The sequence below is a fragment of the Periplaneta americana genome, chromosome 16 (assembly GCF_040183065.1).
Source record: "Periplaneta americana isolate PAMFEO1 chromosome 16, P.americana_PAMFEO1_priV1, whole genome shotgun sequence".
Taxonomy (NCBI): domain Eukaryota; kingdom Metazoa; phylum Arthropoda; class Insecta; order Blattodea; family Blattidae; genus Periplaneta; species Periplaneta americana.
Genome location: NC_091132.1, coordinates 153,060,741 through 153,077,401, shown reverse-complemented (window position 1 = coordinate 153,077,401; position 16,661 = coordinate 153,060,741). Strand labels below are relative to the sequence as shown.

Genomic DNA, 16,661 nt, shown 5'->3' with positions numbered 1-16,661 from the left:
AGGTACGAAGGAATAGAAGAGTTCAAGATTTCGAAGAGAAAGAGAAGTGAATGTAAATTTCTTTTCTTATCTAGTTTAAGCCAACCTATTGCTTCCAGGGATGGGGTAATATGATCATATTTACGAACATTGCTTACAAAACGTACACACAAATTATGAGCACGTTGAAGTTTCATTTTGTTGTCGCTGGAAAGGTCAGTCAGTAAAATGTCAGCATAGTCAAAATGGGGAAATACAAGGGTCTGCACAAGGGACTTTTTTAAGCAAGAGGGAAGATGAACATTTATCCTTTTTAGCACATGAATAATAGAATATACTTTTCTGCAGGTTTCTGTGATTTGCATGTCCCAGTTGAGATTATTACCCATGTGAATGCCAAGATTTTTTACCGAAGAACTGAAAGGGATATGCATTGTACTTACTTTAACGGGGGAAATGTCGAGGTGCTTTACAGCGTCGGTTTGCCGTTTGTGTCCTAATATGATTGCTTGTGTCTTTCCAGGATTCATATTAAGATGGAATTTCTTTGTCCATGTCACAATCGAGTCAATGTCTTTGTTCAATTTATCTATAGCGTCATTTATTCGATCTAAGCGGGAAGAGATGTAGCATTGAAGGTCGTCAGCATACAAGTGATAGTTACAATGCCTTACATGAGATGTAATATCACTGACATATATCGTGAACAACAATGGTCCGAGTACCGAACCCTGTGGTATACCTGATGTTATGTTAAACCAGGAAGAGCTTCGATTCCCGGATACAACACATTGTTGTCTTTCCCGTAAGTAGGATTCGAACCAACTCACAGCAGTCTCTGACAAATGCAGATTTCTCAATTTATGGGTGAGCAGGTCGAAATTTACAGAGTTGAAAGCTTTGCTAAGGTCAAGAAGTGTTAGTATTGTTACTTTATTAGAGTCGATTGCTTCACGAATGTCTTCTGTCACTTTAAGTAGAGCAGTGCTTGTGTTGTGTCCAGCTCTGAAACCTGACTGATACTTGTCGAATAGTTTGTGTTCGTTCATGTAGTTAGTAATTTGTCTGTGTACGATTCTTTCCAGTGCTTTTGATATGGCTGGCAGGATACTGATTGGTCTATAGTCGTTCGGGTCGGTGGGAACTTTGACTTTTGGAAGAGGAAGAACGAAAGCTTGCTTCCATATTTTAGGGAAAGTTGAAGTGATTAAGGAACTATTGAATATGTGTGCAATTGTAGGTATTACTATGTCTTGTATTTTCTGTATGAGTAATATGCTAATGTTGTCTGGCCCTTGAGCTTTCGTCTTGATGCGTCGGATGGCTTTCATTACGTCAATAGGAGTGACGTCAGTAAAATAGAATTTGTCTCGAGTTGGGGGAGCTGAGTCAGGCAAAACTGTGTCTTGTTTCGTTGTGTTGTTTAAGGTCGGGTCCTTTACAGAGTGTTCGTTCAATCGGTCAAGTGGGATGGGTATGTCTGCTTGTTCACTAGCCCTTCCAAGTCCAATGACCTTCAGATTTTTCCATAACTCGGAAGGGGTTGTGTTGGGCTCTATAAGTTTGTAGGAGTATTTGAGTTTAGCGTTTCTTATTAGTTGAGTCGTTCTGTTTCTTAGGTGTTTATATAAGTTAAAATATTCGTCGTTTTTATTGCGGGTGTATTTCCTATAGGCTAAGTCGCGTTCGGACATCAGGCTACGTATTTCAGTCGTCATCCAAGGGGCTGGGGTCTTTCTGGTACGTTTGGTCTTTAATGGTGCGTGTTTGTCATAAAGTTGAAGTATTAACGTATTGAATAAGTCTACTTTCTCGTCTACAGTTCGTAATGTCCAGATCATGTGCCATGGAAGTTGCGCAGCGTCTTCTTTCAGTGCAATATCATCTATTCTTTTGATATCCCTGTAAGTAATTACTCTAGGAGTCGATTTAGGACACTGCAGATTAAACGATAGATAAATGATATCATGCCCTGATAGTCCTGGTGCAGGCAACTGTCCATGCGTCAGTATTTTGTCAGCATTGTTAGTAATTATCAAGTCCAGTAATGTGTCTGTACCTTCCGTATGATGTGTGGGAGCTAGGGGTAGGATTACCATATCAAGGCACTGAAAGAATGATTGAAGTCTTTTAGTCGTACTAGAATGTAAGTCAAGTAAGTTTGAATTGAAGTCACCCATGATTATAACGTTCTCGTATTGCGGCGTTACGTCTAGTAAGGAGGTTTCGAAATCATCTACGTCATATATATGTGGGGGTTTATATACGACACACACTAGACATTTTGTAAATAAGGTGCAAATTTCAATGAACATGAACTCGGGTTTGGCAGAGTACTGGCTTGGAGAGTGATGAATAATTTTAGGTCGCAAATCGGATCTAATATAACCAGCCACCCCTCCGCCTCTCTTGCCCTCTCTGTCATTACGGCAAAGCGTATAGCCAGGAAGGTTTACGAGAGTGGAAGAAAGATTAGGATGTAACCAAGATTCGGAGATAAGAATAACGTGAATGTCTAAAGGTGAGAAGATAGAAGAAAATTCGTCAAAATGACACAACAGACTTTGAGCATTCACGTGAACAACATTAAGTGACAAAGGAGAGAAAGAAAGCGCAGCCTTGAGTATGTCTGCGGTACAGGGCAGTGGGCAGGTAGGATTGCTATTGTTCGTGTTAATAGAGGGGACCGGTCTCTGTACACTGACCTCAGGGACTGTCGGGTGAACATGCTGCTTTTTGTTCTCAATTGTACCAACTTATATGCAATTCAAGTTTTTAAATTATTTTCCGCCATACTCTTGTATGTGGAACACCAATACGTGCAGAAATTCTGCGTGTGCTTGTTGCAGGACTACGTTCTATCAACTGAATAATGTCTTCTACTTCATCCACATTCTGTTCATTTACACGTTCAGATTAAATATGACTGCTGGGAACTGCACCAGTATCACACAGGTTAGTGAAAGCACGTGCGGTTAGGAAATCGTCTGCCGTATTCTCTACAAGCAACAACAGCGTTTACATTACAAAACGCAAATAACATATCGGCATACTTAGCATTTGTAAATTCGTGCGGCATGCTTAAACGATACAGTAGAATTGTCCAACAAATCACAATCACAGTTGAAAAATTCAATTATGTAAACTAAAGCACAACTTCACAACTTGACCTTCAAAACAAAAATGACAATAGATAATTAAGCCCATAGCATCCGGAGTAGCAACACACGAAACGAAAGTGCATTGAACGTAATCATTTGCCTTTATTTAACACTTTCTGGGGTTGCATTCTAACAGCTGTATCTCTGTACCCAATAAAAATTGGACACATGTTATATGGAATTTTTTATTCGAATTTGTCTATACTACCACCTTTTAAAATATTTACTAATTCCTCCAGAAACATCCTGTATATTAATCTATTATTTTCGTCAACATTACCATATATTGTTCAGTTTTTGAAGTGAATTTCGGAACGATGCTAGCAACAGACCAAATATCCTGAATTATAAGTAGGCCTAATTCACATATTCATTGTCTTGTGTATCAGTGCTCTGGTCTCCGGTCATGCGCAGTGTCTTACATCTGAGAGTTAAGAATATTCCATCGTTTCAGTCCTTTCTTGGGGAACTGTGCAGTACATATCAGCCAGAACCTCAATCAGAGGAGAATATGTCAGGAGAAAATCCACAAACTATTGGGGAAATTTTACTTGAAGCAAGTAAAGAGATAGGTTTGGAAGTAAATCCCGAAAAGACAAAGGATATGATTATGTCTAATGACCAGATCATAGTGCGAAATGGAAATAAAACAATTGGAAATTTATTCGTTGAAGAGAATGGAATAATTCAAATATCTTGGAGAAACAGTAACAAAATATAAACGACACTCGGAAGGAAATTAAACGCAGAATAAATATTGAACGCCTGTTATTATTCGGTTGAGAAACTTGTGTCATCCAGTCTGCTGTCAAAGAAGCTGAAAGCTAGAGTTTATGAAATAGTTATATTACCGGTAGTTGTGTATGATTGTGAAACTTGGACTCTCACTTTGAGAGATGAACAGACGATAAATGTGTTTTAGAATAAGTTGCTTAGGGAAATATTTGGGTCTAAGAGGGATGAAGTTACAGGCGAATGGAGAAAGTTACAGAATGCAGATTTCCCGCATTGTATTCTTCACCTGACTCAATTAACATTAAACATTAAATCCAGACTTTTGAGACGGACAGGACATGTAACACGTATGGGTGAATTCAGAAATGCATATAGTGTTAGTTGAAAGATCTGAGGGAAAAATACCTTTGTCGAGCACGAGACATAGATGGGAGGATAATAGTGAAATGGATTGAACGGAGGTGGGAAATGATGGTAGAGACTGGATTAATCTTGCTCAGGATAGGGATCGATGGAGAGCTTATATGAGGATGACAATGAATCTCCTGATTCTCTAAAAACCATTTGTAAATAAGTAAGTAAGTTGCATTATTACGGAGAAAAATAGTTGACATGAAGAGTTCAACGGTTATTTTAGTTCTCATAGTGCAAAGAAACATTTCTTTACGTTGGTAGCATAAGAATTCGGGGAAATTTCATTCTAGCATTGCTGTTTTCCCTGAACTTGTATTGCCAACTGCTAATTGAATCGGTTATTGTTGAAAGGAACTAAGTCCACTTCTTAAAGTTCTGAGATAATCCAAAAAAAGAAAACTGTTTTATGGATAATCTATCGAAGATTAAACCAAAATAATATTGTACACATATATTTCATACGTACAATATATTTTGGTTTAATCTTCGATAGATTATTCACAAATAAGTTTTTTTTCGATTATCTCAAAACTTTAAAAAGTGGACTTAGTTCCTTTCAACAATAACCGATTCAATTATATTCGACATTTCGTAATTTACCCGATACTAGCGAAACAGCCACTAGTTTGGCAGCATTGCTTCTGGCTGATGTATTGTACTGGTGTACAGTCTCAACAGTGTATTATATGTTGAAAATTCAAGCACATTAGATTGAAAAGTACAGATATCAAACAACCTTGCCCACTTTCCATTTTTCGCTATTTACACCAAGTACGGAGTTTGTCTATGTCGCCGCCCTTTTGAATCACTCTGTAGTTACCCTGTATTTCCATTGCTATTTTGTGGAAAACCGCATATTGCAGTAGATGGCTGAGCTGTGACCCATTTTGAAGTTGCACACTATTTCGGCGGGCCACGCTGTACACGATGTGTATCTGTAGAGAGTTGTGTCATGTACTAGGGTGAATTCTTATCTAATAACAACATACACATTTCATTCCATGGGATGGGACCTACAGATTATATACAATGTGTCCGTCTTATAGATTTAACATTACAAACTTTTATAACTTTTGTTGTATCAGATTCTGATCAAAATTTCTTTCATGTAGCTTTGCTTAGTAGGCCTATTGCAATTTATGAAATGTATGCTTGCAGGAATGACGACAATGATCACATGATTAATATATGCAAAGACGATGATGTGGACACCACAAGAAAGAGTTTTCTCTGTTCTTGGACTGGATGAATCGAAGTATGTGAAGCGTGCACAACGAAATTTTCGCCGTGAATTTAACCTTGGACGTCTTGACGATATTCCCTCCTATTTGAGCATTGTGAACTGGGACATACTGTTAAGAGAAACTGGTAGTCTTTTGTCTACTTGTGGGAACCATAGCAAACGGGAATGTGTTTGCGGAAATTGTGGAAAGGACTCGTATGGCCTTCGTAAGAAGTCCGAGGAAGTCAATTTGACACACCAATGTAGAGCCACGGTCCACGGTTCATGATGTAGTGCACAAAAGATTACTTTTACGGATCTACAAGATTCAGTTACATCAGCGAATCTTTCCTGATGACAAACGTAAACGACAAAGTTTACTGCAGACATTTTGAATAAGATTGAAGAGGACGGTGCTTTCCTGAATAAAGTGTGCTTCTTTAATGAAGCGACTTTCCACATATTATGTAGCAAAGTTAGCAGATTTAATTGTTCTATCTGGGGTAATAAAAATTCTCGTGAGGTTCTTGAGATCGAAACAGACTCTCAAAAATTAAATGTGTTGTGTGCACTAATGAAAAATAGGGTAATAGGCCCGTTTTTCTTTGCTGAGAAACAGTGACAGGAACAAATTATTTAGGTGTGTTGGAAAAGTACGCTGTGCCTCAATTACCTCTTGGAATCATTTTCTATCACGGCTGGGCCCCTCCCCACTTCACAGCCCAGTTGCTAGAATTTTTGGGTGAGACGTTCCTCGGTTGATGGATTTGAAGGGGTCTGAACCATTCGCTTCTCCTCCACTATCCCCAGATATGACCCCACTGGAGTTTTTCCTATGGGGATTAGTGAAGAACCAAGTGTATAGCACTCCTCTGGAAAACTTAGATCGTATAGGCCTACGACGAAACATTTATCGCCAAAGTCCACACTGCAAATGCTGCTGAATACCTGCATAGAAGTGGAGTATAGGTTGGACATCTGCCGGACCACTGCGAGTGAACATGTTGAAATTATTTGAAATGTATCGTAAGTGGTATGACTTTCTGTATCAGAAAATAACAGTTTTTCATTAAGTATGGCCTATTTTAAAGTATATACTCTGTGTGTAACCATTTATTTTCTCTCCGCCCACAACATTTTCCCTAAAATTTGCCAGGATTGTTACACGTTATTTATAGTATGTAGTAGTATACAGCTGCACATTGCCGCTAATATCTCTGAAAATGTATTGTTGATGTAATTTAGACGAGCTTTGTTAATAGAAGTTTCTGCTGACTGTACTTACAATTTAGCCATTCAGCTATTGTAAATGGAAGACCTTGGTGATGCTAAATATGTAGATGCAGAAATGCATCTTTAGTTCTGAGTATGATACTGTATATTTAACACTTACTGAACTTCGTTGCATACAGTCTACCGTTTTCCTCCTCTGTTTCTGCTGTACTTGAATCTGGAAACTGAGCTGTTGTTTGAAGATAATGGAAATCAGAGACCGATTACGCTAGTATTTATAACTGAATATAAGAAAAAAATTGCTGTAAATCATTTCACTTTTTTCCTTGTTTGAACTTCCTGTAAACATGAACTTCGCAACGTTAATCTTTTTAACAGATAATAGAATCTCGCTTTACACAATGCTATAACAAATAAAAAAATAGAAAGATTTATGAATTAGAAAAATAAATAGTTCAGCATTTTTGTTTTAATTGCTGTAACCAATATCCCCTCCACAGTTTATGAAATACAATATTTAATATATATCTTTATTACGCAACTTTTAACACTATATCACTTCGGAAAACGAATTAGTGTCTTCCACGTGTTAAATTTTGTTACTTTGTTAACATGTTTCGGCCTGCTATGGACCATCTTCAGAACTGGTTATTGTTGGTCTTGGCGCCTTTTGTTTTGTTTCCTGTGGGGTTGTGTTTGTGTAGTGTAATGTGGAGACAAAGAGTGAGTGTGTTCTGAAATTGATTTGTGTGTTGAGAATTTCATTTGGATGTGTTTTTGTGTCTATATATTTCCTATTGTTCTAGTGTGTTTAGTTTCTGGCTTTTTGGTCGGATGTGTAGAATTTCCATGTCTATGTTGATGTCTCTGTATGTGTGGTTAGCATTTGTGATGTGTTCTGCATATGTGGAAGTGTTTCGTAATTTTGTTATGGCTGTGATGTGTTCCTTTGTAACGTGTTTGAAATGATCTGCCTGTCTGTCCTATATACAAGTTGTTGCAGGTGTTACATTTGAGTTTGTATACGCCTGTGTGATTGTATTTGTTTGTGTTGTTTGTATGTTGAGATGTTTTTGTAGAGTATTAGCTGTTCTGTATGCGATGTTGTAATTTAATTTCTTTAATGAGGTTGCAATCTTGTGTGTGTTTTTGCTGGTGTATGAATATTTCTGCTAGTATGTTGGAAATGGGTGATCCCATAGGTAGACCTTCGGTTTGAGTGTAATATTATTGTTATTGTATGTGAAGTAATATTGTTTTGTGATGATGTCTGTAATGTGGATGATTTCTTTAATGTGTTCTTGTGGTGTGTTGTTTTTTGAGCATTTGTTCGAGTATCTGTAGTGTATCTTTTACGGCTATGTTTGTGTATAGGTTAGTTATGTCGAAAGTTGCTAATGTTTTAGTGTGTGGGTTATGTTTGTCCAAATGAAATTCTCATCACACAACTCAATTTCAGAATACAAACACTCTTTGACTCCACATTACACTACACAATCACACCCCCACAGGAAACAAAACAAAAGGCGCCAAGACCAGCATCAACCAGTTCTGAATATGGTCAGTTGCAGGCCGAAACATGTAACAAGGTAACATAAAATTTAACAAGTGAAAGACACTAATACGTTTTTCGAAATAATATTTACCATATGATTGTAATAGAAGTTAATTTCATATACGATCCAAATTTTTATTAGTTCCTTAATTTCTCCATTATCTTCTAATATAAACAGGTTGTCCTATTACCAACATATATCCTCTTGATGGCAATTCACTTTTATTACCGTTTAGTTCATTTCATCAATAATTGTTTATTACTGTTGCATATATTGTACGTTTATAATTAAAGTATTATTTAGTGGACATATTTGAGACGGAAATGATGGTAACTTTCCAAAATGCGAGTGTGAAATTGTTTGATATAAGCTAAATCTTTCAAGAATGTTTTTCTCTGAAATAATTTATAACGGCTTGATGACGCACTTGTAAGTCCTCTAATACCTGATTTTCACAGAACTTCCATACTCCATTATCAAGCCATCCCAATTTATTATGAACTACAAAACGGAAGTTAGTGTTCTAATAAATGTTGCTGTGTTCCCTCGAAGTTTGTGCCGACAACCACGAAAGATTATTTATTCTGTTCTTCCAAGCAAATCTTGCCAAATATTTATTTTCGTGTATTTTAATTTTATACATAGACTATGGCAAACATGAAATTCATTTTCAGTATTCTGGTTCTCAGTTTTAATAGATGTCGGACACTTTTGTGTCCGCTTGAAAAAAAAGGACGTTATTATGTTTCATCTGTTTTGAGAATCGATTCACTAAATAATCAGACAGCCATTCCCAAATCACCTGTTAACACTTCCTCTGATGTAGCTGAAAATAAATTACTTTCCCGAATTCCTGCTAGCCAAAATGTTTTATCACAAATTTTCGACGAATATAGATATTTTTCCCTTTTATCATCTTAATATTTTTTAAAAATCATTTGGTGCCATTACTATACTGATAATTTTATTATATTTTGTTGGACACAGTTCCTCAAAATGTTTCAAATTTACGGATTACCTTAGGGATTGAAGCTGTTCATACAATATTACGTAAAGTAACAAAATATGCATAAGTTAGTTATTTTTATTAGGTGCCTTCTGTTCTTCTTCCAGGCATTTTTGCTAATGCCATAAAGACACATTACAACAATCACAGATTATTTCAACAAATTGTAATGTCGTGTCATTACTACTATAAGATATTTTTAACTAAATTTGTGCACATATTACAGTACCGGTACCTTAAAGAAAGAGTGAAGATGTCCAAGCAACAATAAAATCAGTATTTTCGGACACTTCGGACATTCCTAGGGACTCTCCTCAGCACTCGTCAGAGGATTCTGATTCATAAGAGCTATTATTAAAAACATTATGTTGTAAATAATGCTTAATATATCCTAATTAATTTCTGTTTACAAGTCAAAGAATTTTCGTGCAATTTCACTACCAAATTCGTATACTAACTCATTAATATTTGGTTCTAATTCAAATAATAAAATGTTCGTGCTATTTCACATTATGTCTTTTGTTTCCGAAGGATATCCAATTGGTGATATTGAGGGACTATGCCAGTCTATAACATTACTATTCACAGTTGGTTTGATGGTAGAAACTGCAGTGCGATCCGTATGGAAAGACATAAAATAAAATGACTACAAAATTTATAATGGAGATGCTGTGGAATTGATGTCAGTTTCAATCTAATACTGAAACACGGGAGTTTTGTATAATCATTTTTACCGCATAAAAAGCAAAAGGAATTACTCAGCAACGACCGAATAAACAAATTGCCGTTTACTGCACAACAACGAGCGAAATGTGTCTTGTGGTTTCCTCAATTTTAAATTGTAAGTCGGCGGTTTCAACGGGAGTATGGTGTCTGGGGGCTCCGAGTTACAAGTCGATAATGTTATAGTTTCGCGCTTTAAGGAAACTGGGTCTCTCAATATGTCACATACTGGTAGCCGTAAACGTGTTTCTGAGACCAAAGCTGCTGTCAACGCTGCTATGAGAGCAAGTTCCAAGAAATATTTGGGACTAAGAGGAATGAAGTTACAGGAGAATGGAGAAAGTTACACAACGCAGAACTGCACTCATTGTATTCTTCATCTGACATAATTAGGAACAGTATATCCAGACATTTGAGATGGGCAGGGCATGTAGCTCGTATGGACGAATCCAGAATTTTATATAGAGTGTTATTTGAGCGGCCGGAGGGAAAAAGACCTTTGGAAAGGCCGAGACGTAGATGGAGATAATATTAAAATGAATTTGAGGAAGGTGGGGTATGATGATAGAGAATGGAATAATCTTACACAGGATAGGGACAGATAGCGGGCTTATGTGAGGGCGACTATGAACTCCGGGTTCCTTAAAAGCCGTAAGTAAGTAAGTAAGTAAGTAAGTAAGTAAGTAAGTAAGTAAGTAAGTAAGTAAGTAAGTAAGTAAGTAAGTAAGTAAGCTATACAGCAGGGGCGAATGCTGGTCACGAAAGTTAGGCTTGCTCTTTTATTGATGGGGGAAGATGGGAGGATATAATTAATCTGGTTTGCAGACTTTTCGTGTCTTGTAATAAACAATGTTAAAATATTTAAATTGTCAAATCCACTTTTACACCATACACCGTTATCTGTAGAAAATAACAACAAAACAGTTTATTCAGTTTTTTCGACCCTGCCAACCAATGCGTATTGTTGTATTGAGATGCACTGAACGAGCGCACATATTCTCTATTTTTCTCCTTATGCTGTCTTTTTAAACCTGGGAGCCCTGGACATGGTCTGCCGTTCTTTATAATGTCGGTCTTCACTTGAATAGTCCTCCGGGAAAATGGATTTGATAATAAAGTTTCAATAACACATTTTTCCGAACTCATTGCAACACTTCAAATTAACGTTTAAGAACTAATAATACATGCAGCAGCTAACATATGCATTCCGCTCATAAAATTACATTACACTCGCAAATCACAGCACATTCACTGGTAAAAACTGCTGCCAGTCAGTGTTGCCAACTTGATTCTTAAACATCCGCTGTGAAGCCTTGCAGAAACCGCTAAATTGCTGTATTGTCAATGTAAAATTATATTATTTTGCCGCTGTGAGTGCTAAAAATACCCGCTAAATCCCTAGATCAGCAATACAAGTTTCATAAATTTTACCCTCTAAACTAACGCCGAAAAACGCTAGATCTAGCGGGAAAACCGCTGAATTGGCAACGTTAAATAGTCGTTGTTTGTAGCTCTCGGACCAGAGCTTCATACAGCATATAACAGAAGCATGTGCGACTGGGATGGATTAGGAAGAAGGCACCTGCGCGCGCATCATATTCTCGCTGTTTCTACGTCTTTCCTGTAGCTCCGAGAAACGAGCAAGCGTTGCGATCTTGCGGTGTGCAACCTGCGGATGTTATTATGCCTAGACATTATTACAAAAATCAAAAGAAATTTTAATGTACGTAATCCCATTTTGAGAAATACATTCTACGAAAATATTGGGCTTGCGCAGCAAGCATAGCATGCCCGGAGAAATCGCCCCTGCTATACAGTACACATTGCATAAAGGTAGATTTTTATACTTGTAATTTAAAAGAAATAATAACGTACAGTTTAAAAAGGCAACGGAAGAAAATTAATAACAAAGGAAGTGTACCCTTCTTGCAGCAGTTTCAGCAACAAACCTCCAACCGTCTGCAATCCAATGACGTTATGGCTATTTACACATATTTGTCTTTAATGCCGGCAAATGAAGACCTCTCTGTACTTAGCAAGCGTAACTCCCTAGAGGACCAGATGTTTGGGAAGGTTTTAATGTTGTGAATATTATTAACCATCTCGTGCGCTTCGCTGCACTTGTTAGAAATGAATTTAAAGTAATTACATAATTAACATAGGACATTTGGTTCAGGGAACATCCATGTTTGACAGAAGTATAAATTGCTTAATATGTTACTTAATTGAAATTGTATTTAAATAATTAAAATACGATCATTTTGGTCCAGAGATCACTCATTTGATGCAAGAATAATTCCTCTAACATGTTTCTTAATTTTTATTATATGCAAATATTTAAAATAGGATCATTTGGTTCAGAAAACATCCGTTTTTGGTGCAAGGTTAACATTTTTCTAAATTAGTTTGACTGCATCCTTTAATAAATCATTCCAAATTAATGTCAATATAGAGTGGATTGTGTATGAAGGTAATTTTTTATGTTGACCTTACTGCGCATCTTTCGTTCTTTGTTAAGTTTTTTTTATACATGCTTTAACATCTGTAATCATGTCGCGTGTTTAGAATGTGTGGGTATACCAGTGGGCCGTTTTTACTCTTGTTTAATTCCTGTTTCTATAGTGTGTTGTAGATGGCTTGTATTAATGTAACTAATTATAGATTTGATTAATGTTTATTGTATTGGTAATTGAGGCATGTAAATTTCCAATTTGTAAATTGCCTTTATGACTAAGGGAAACCATGAAAAAACCCCAGTCAGATTGGTCGGCAACAGAGTTTGAATCCGTCATCTCCCGAAGGCTAGTCTCAAATTCTACCGTCTGAGCCAACTCGCTCGGTTGTGCATCATTGTTTATCTTAATATAAAATGAAAATGAATGTGATATATAAATATATTATTTTAAGAAACACAGGAAACGAATATGTGTAAATTATGAACGTAGGATCGCCATTTCGTGACACTTTTTAAAATAACTTTGCTATATTGAGCTCAACAGTAAAATACTACAGAGTGATTTATATAAACTAACACATTTCTTTCTTTATTTCAAAACGAATGATGCTAGCTGCAATTTTGCTATACCTCAAATGTGGGGTATCTTTCGGAGATTACTAACCTCTGTAGCAAATGTTAAACATTTTTTATTTATTGGACTGGAAATTCACTTAATGACTGAATTTTGCTATACTTCAAATGTAGCGTATGTTTAGGAGATTACTAACTTCAATAGCAATGTTGAAAATTCTTTATTTATTGGGCTGGAAATTCACTTAATGACCAGTTTTAACGTCAAATAGAGCAGGATATTTGATTCCCTGTCACGAGATGCACACATGTTTATTCTTCATTCCTTGTTGTTGACCGTTGTTTTCGACATTTTGTTTTAGTCACTGAAAATGTAGTACACATTAAATCAACGGCTTTCCCTTGTGAAGCAATACTGGATTACGGATTCAAATACACAAAGGGCATACCAGAGAGTATTTATTTTCGCAATCCTCTCAAAGAAACACAATATTGTAACTGGGAAACAAATTGGAAACAACTGGATCTCTGGTGAATGAAAAAGGCAAACATCGTTCATCTAGACTGCCCACGGTTGTTGTTGCGGCCAGTAACATGGAACGACGTGTTATGCCTTATGCAGGATGGAGGACATTTTCAACATTTGCTACAGAGGTTAGTAATCTCCCAAAGTTACTCCACATTTGAGGTATAACAAATTGTGGCTAGCATCATTCATTTTGAAATAAAGAAATAAATAAATGTGTTAGTTCTAGATAAATCACTCTGTAATTTTTACTCCATATGTTCTGTATTTTTTGGTCCAGTAAAAATACTCATCATTACGACAAAACTCTTAAAAATACTATTATGTTCTGTGAACAAAAATAAACAGAAGTGTATAAAATTGGAGTATTTTATATGGACCAAATAAAGTTTAAATAATCAAGTTATACAGCATTTGGACAGAATATTAAGTTTTCTGTTCGTAAGGATCTATTTTAATCTTACCTTAGTCCTCGTATAGCATTACGTGCATTTAGAGAAACTACAATTTCAAATAATAATAATAATTGATAGCCGTCTCAACCAGGGTTTAATAATCGGCCTCTAATAAATTCTAAATGAATATTTATATTTAATTTAATTTTTTCTTTAATAGAAACCCTAGTTACTTAGGCTATGATTGAAAAATTTATTGGAAATGAAAAAAAACAATTTAGGCTACAAGACAAATTACATTTTATAAAGAATATAAATGATGATTAATTATGCTAATCGACGACTTCAGTGCAGTGGAGAATATCATGTCCAAGGTGCTGTCAGGAACTTTTAATTTTCGGAAGACTCCTAAGGACTCCCGTGGGATTGTGCCTCTAGCCCCAATCATAATTCCTATAACGTCCCATGTCTTGATGTTATATTTTGTCCTCAAATCCCTGCAGCATGGCAGATAAATTGCCGTTTTTCTTTGCAGCTTCTCTAGGTTATTCCTCGCTGTTCTCAAAACGGATTGTGTGATCGAGAATGAGTCCACAATTTTTTTTTCTGTCTGTAATAATGATATCTGCTCTTTGAGTTGAACCGTCAGCAGAAAGGCACCAAATTTCCTCGTACACCTCATACTTATCAGCCCGGAGAAGTTCATTGGCAATCATGGAGCGAATTTTATTATGATGGTCAATTCTCAGTAATTCTACCTTCCGGCAAAAACCCAGTATATGGGCTAAGGTTTCTTGCTCATCGCATCTTCTCAAAGAACTATCCAAATCGGTTAAGTAGCTTCTGAGATTACTTCATGCAAACACACAAACATTCTCTGTCTTATGTTAATATTGATAAACATTTATATAGTCCTATCATATAATACAAATATATCCTTATAAAATAGTGTTAAATTAATAATTTTCTCCTTTTGTTGTGTGCAAGGTCGCCTTAAATAGACGGAGTCATTTGTTTTCATTTCATTATAGCCTACTAGTCTGAGACCGCGGTGATAAAAGTTTTTGTTATTTTTAAACTCTTGTATCTCGTTAAATATTAATCCTATAAAAAATTTGCAGGAAATAAACCTTATAGAAAATCGTATTTAAAAACATTTGTTATGTACCATTTGTCACGAAAATCTGTAATAAGCGAGATATTTCGATTTATTTAATTCAGGTTTTCTTATAACCTCTCTTTTAAATGAAGTAATTTGAATGTCATATAGCCTCAAATCTAAGATGGAGCGAACTTAATTTATATTCCGATTTTCATAAAAATCGATTGAGCAACTATCGCGTGAAAAGGTAACAAACATCCAGACAGATCGATAGACAGACATACAAACAAAAATTTCAAAAATGCAATTTTCGGTCTCAGTATGGTTAATTAACATGTTAACATCAATTATTTTTGGAAAAGCGAACATTACGAGATAAATGTTCGTTACAGATTTATTATTATAGATTGTTACTATTTTGACAGATAAATGCAATGGATTTAGAACATTTATTTATATCATTTATGTTAAAGAAGATTTTTATTTTATTCCGTTATCAAGAAGAAAGAATCAATATTTCGAAATAAATCTATAAAAGAAGAGTTAATTCATTCTTTTCTTACTCTCTGCGGCGTCCAGGAATATACAGCGTCTAAAAAAATTTTAATACTTACATGAACAATGAATTACACATTTTTATACACTAACATCAATTTCTACACTTGTTCGCCTTCGTGTTCAACACGTTAGAAACCTTTCCCGTGTGGTATTCAGAAGCCGCGTCTGTGGGTACATAGCAGACGTTGCAGAGTGTTTTTTCCTGGGTACTCCTCTTTCCCTTACCATCTCGCCCTCATTAAATCTATCATCTTCAATAATAAAAATAGGCTTGGGTGAAGTCTTGTGGGGTAGTACGGTTTTCCGATGCTGATATAGGAGACCTTGGGGCTCCGGGCTTCTGAGCTCTTCAGGTTACTCGTATAAGGACGGAACCTTTCTCTGTCAGGGAGTGAGGCAGAATGACCCACCTGTCAGCGTCGAATTCATGAATTCCAGGATTTCACCCAGCCACCTGTCGGACTTGAACAGTCATCGCATATTAGGGCGCACAGTAGGCCACAGCGCACCTAAGTGCACGAACCCGTCACAGGTCCAGCCCACGTAAAGTCAAGACAAGCCGAATAGTATACAGAGCTTGGATGCATGTGTCTTGTGGAATTGCTGCAATTTACGGTGGCGAAGCTCTTAAGAGGTTTTTGTGGCTTAGTCGACCCATGTCAAACTCAATGCCACCATAAACCTACACAGTGTATGGTACCAGCCTCGGGGCAGTTGACGTAAAGCAGACGACAATTCAATCGTACCTGCATTCAATGCTCTCTGTCCGATCACTTTGCCGTGCACGAATGTAAGACGAGGAAAATTTGTTGTGACGATTAGCTACAGTATTTAGCGACAAACTTATGGTCTCGAACTTTTTTAATTCATTGGGACATACATTCTTTGCTCTTGTTAAAATGCAGCCCTTAATAAATTGTCCGTCTGAATAAGTTTCATGTCTTGTGACGATCATGCGCGCTAGTTCATAACTTGCTCTCACAGAATCAATACTATATAGGGTAAACCATACAGTTATTGGCC

At 36.4% G+C, this 16,661-nt stretch overlaps 1 protein-coding gene across 1 annotated transcript in view; it reads right to left on the bottom strand.

Moving 5' to 3' along the window:
• The window catches only part of LOC138691367 (ankyrin repeat domain-containing protein 10-like), a 41,446-nt gene extending 34,462 nt beyond the window's left edge, over nucleotides 1-6,984 (bottom strand). The window contains exon 1 of the mRNA XM_069813270.1: nucleotides 6,905-6,984. Coding sequence (XP_069669371.1) covers nucleotides 6,905-6,919 — 15 coding nt within the window. The 5' untranslated portion in view covers nucleotides 6,920-6,984. The remainder of the gene's footprint in view (nucleotides 1-6,904) is intronic.
• Nucleotides 6,985-16,661: the final 9,677 nt, after the last annotated feature.